This window comes from Capsicum annuum, chromosome 4 (genome assembly GCF_002878395.1).
Source record: "Capsicum annuum cultivar UCD-10X-F1 chromosome 4, UCD10Xv1.1, whole genome shotgun sequence".
NCBI lineage: Eukaryota > Viridiplantae > Streptophyta > Magnoliopsida > Solanales > Solanaceae > Capsicum > Capsicum annuum.
This window is the reverse complement of record NC_061114.1, coordinates 100,092,176-100,094,931: the sequence shown is the minus strand read 5'-3', so window position 1 is coordinate 100,094,931 and position 2,756 is coordinate 100,092,176. Positions and strand designations below refer to the sequence as shown.

At 32.0% G+C, this 2,756-nt stretch overlaps 1 protein-coding gene across 1 annotated transcript in view; it reads left to right on the top strand.

Annotated features, from left to right (window-relative positions):
- Nucleotides 1-1,671: 1,671 nt before the first annotated feature.
- Nucleotides 1,672-2,756, top strand: part of LOC107854384 (probable hexosyltransferase MUCI70) — a gene marked incomplete in the record, with an annotated part of 18,106 nt that continues 17,021 nt past the window's right edge. The window contains 1 exon segment of the mRNA XM_047411909.1: nt 1,672-2,260. Within this exon segment, the coding sequence (XP_047267865.1) occupies nt 2,002-2,260 (259 nt within the window).

The window sequence follows — 2,756 nt, the reverse complement described above, 5'->3', positions numbered from 1 at the left end:
TATCAAACCAATCATAATCATAAATGATTTTAATATCAACCTTTGGAATAGTCCACTTGTTTAACAAGTCAAAATTTTGAGATATATCTACCTCTTTAAGTCTAGTACTCTTAGTACTCACATCTCCCATTTCCATGAGCAGGAAAATTCATATCTATGCTGAAAATTTCAAATCTATTACACAATTACCACGAAAGTTCCTAGGCATAAAAGATCCAGACTCTATCAAAATATAAAGGAATTTCTCTATAGTTTGTTGACTTGGTTCCGAGATGGTGGTACAGTCGAAGTTAGTACTGCTTCTGTTGGCTTTGTCTTAATGATTACTTTTAGCAAGCCGTGACTCTTAAGCCCGTTAAAAGATGAGAAAAAAGGACATCTCTCTTCGCGGTTAGAATTGCTAGACACATGGGCTCAACTCAAGTAGGTATTAAATTCTGCCAGGCCCTTTGCTCGAGTAAAAAGATTCAATATTCCATACAGTCAATAAGTTATATGAAATTCTTATATATTTCAGTTGATTTTTTCAATATTAACTTATAGGTCTGGATAACCGCGCGGATTACCGTCAGCCTCTTTCAGATCCTGTAAACTGGTATAAAGCCTAAGAACTTTCGTGAGAATTATGAAATAGATCTGAAATTTTCAGCATATATATGAATTTTCCTACTCATGGAAATGGGAGATGTGGGTACTAAAGGGGCTTGGAGAGGGTAAATAGTTTTAACAGCGTTACCATTACCATCTTGATAAGATCTTTCTAGCACCTTAACATACAATGGCAAGTATGTGGTTATAAACCAAGACACAAAATACATAATTTGATTATGTAATGCACACGTTTCATAGAATTCTTAAGAAATATTAGCCCATTTAAGAGAGTTCGAATATTTTCATACTGCTTGGTAAATCTATCAGTAAAATGTTCTAAAATTGTAAGAACAGATGTATAAACAACATCTTCCCTATTTGTAAGTAGGGCTCTTCCTAGGTTATCACGCCCGTTCGATTTGATTTTGTGTATTATCGATTCGATTTTTAAATACGCTAAATTGATAACCAAATCAATAAGAAGTTCGTTATGGGTTTTCGGTTAATCGATTTTTAATCTTCATTGGTTCAATTTTCGATTTAACCGATAAGAAAATTTCGTCAATTTTTTTTTTACTTTCTCATATTTTCATTTGTTAAACACTATTTTCATGCATAAAGTCTATACAAATTATAAGCATTAAGACAGCATCTACAAAATGCAAAAGACAATAAAGTATGTATTGAAATCTAAAGTCATTATTATATAATTATGAATAAAAGTATAATTTTAATATAATCTTATTCGATTATCGATTTAATCATTAACTAAAACCTTAAAATCGAAAATTAAATCGATAGCCCAATAATTTTTTAATAAAACCATCAAAAATAGTTAATTCAATAACCTGATACAGATAAACTAATAACATTTTTATCAATTCAGTTTATCATTTGAATCGATTTTTGCACATCTCTAACGTAAATAGATAAAAATTAATAAATTATTAATTTTTTATATTAAAAAAATATTATTATATATCTATTTATTAATAAAATGCAAAAGTATTGTTTGAGAGGAGAGTATAACTATACCAAAAATGAAACAAAAACAAAAACCATTACAAAAATGGCATTGTATAATTTTGGATAACTAGACATTTTACAATATTTATGGAGTAAAAAAGTGACGGAGAAGTTATGTACACCGGCGCGTAATCTACCGTTTTTTCACAAACACGAGTTTCCTGTTTTTCCATTTTTGCTTTCTGAAAAATGAAACCACATTCTTTTTCTTACTATACTAATACTAATAATAAATACTTAATTGCTCAATCAAATCAAAACTATAGAGTACTATATATTTGATTTATTTATATTTCCAGTGACTAAATCTCCATTAAATCTCCTTCAACTTGTATGTAGTACGAAGGTTTTTGTTATTATTATTTGATTTTGTACAATGCTGGAATGGCTCAGTACAGACAATCGGGTGCATTAGGTATTACTAACAATGGTGGTGTTGGTGGAGTTGTTCGGAACGGCATCGTATCGGATCATGTATCTGTTGGGATTCGTTCGAGTAAGCAGCAGCAGCAAGCGAGGAATCAGCACCGTAGATTGAAGTCGAATAATTGGAAGATCTCGATTGGTGCTATTATTGTTATTCTATTTGTCGCCTTTGTTGTTTCTGTCTCTGCTTTCTTCTATTTCACATCTCAAAATACAGGTACCTAACTTGCCTTTTGTTTTATTGACTTTGAATTTTGTGTGATCTTTTATTTTTAGCTTTTCTGGGGAATTGGGAAATGATGGATTTTTGGCTTCATTTAAGTTGAGGGGGTTATTGGAAATAGTTTTCCGTGGCCTCGTACACTCTACCCTCCCTTGACCCCACTTGCGGGAGTACACCGGTTATGTTGTTATTGGGAAATGTTAAGATTTTGTTGGGAAATGCTAGATTTTGGCTTTATTTAAACTGAGGGTCTACCAGAAATAGTGTCTATTTCTACAGGTAAAGAAGGTAAGATCTGGACTACGTACACTCTGCCGTTTCACAGGCTCCACTTTTGGGATTACACTTGGTATGTTGTTGTTGGGAAAGATTGAAGTTTTTGTTGCTAGTTTTGGATTCTGGGTGGTTGAAAGTTTTGTTTTGCAAGTTTCTGAATTTAGCATAAGATCAAAAGGCTTTCAGGTTGAAATCCCAGCTACAACACTTAATG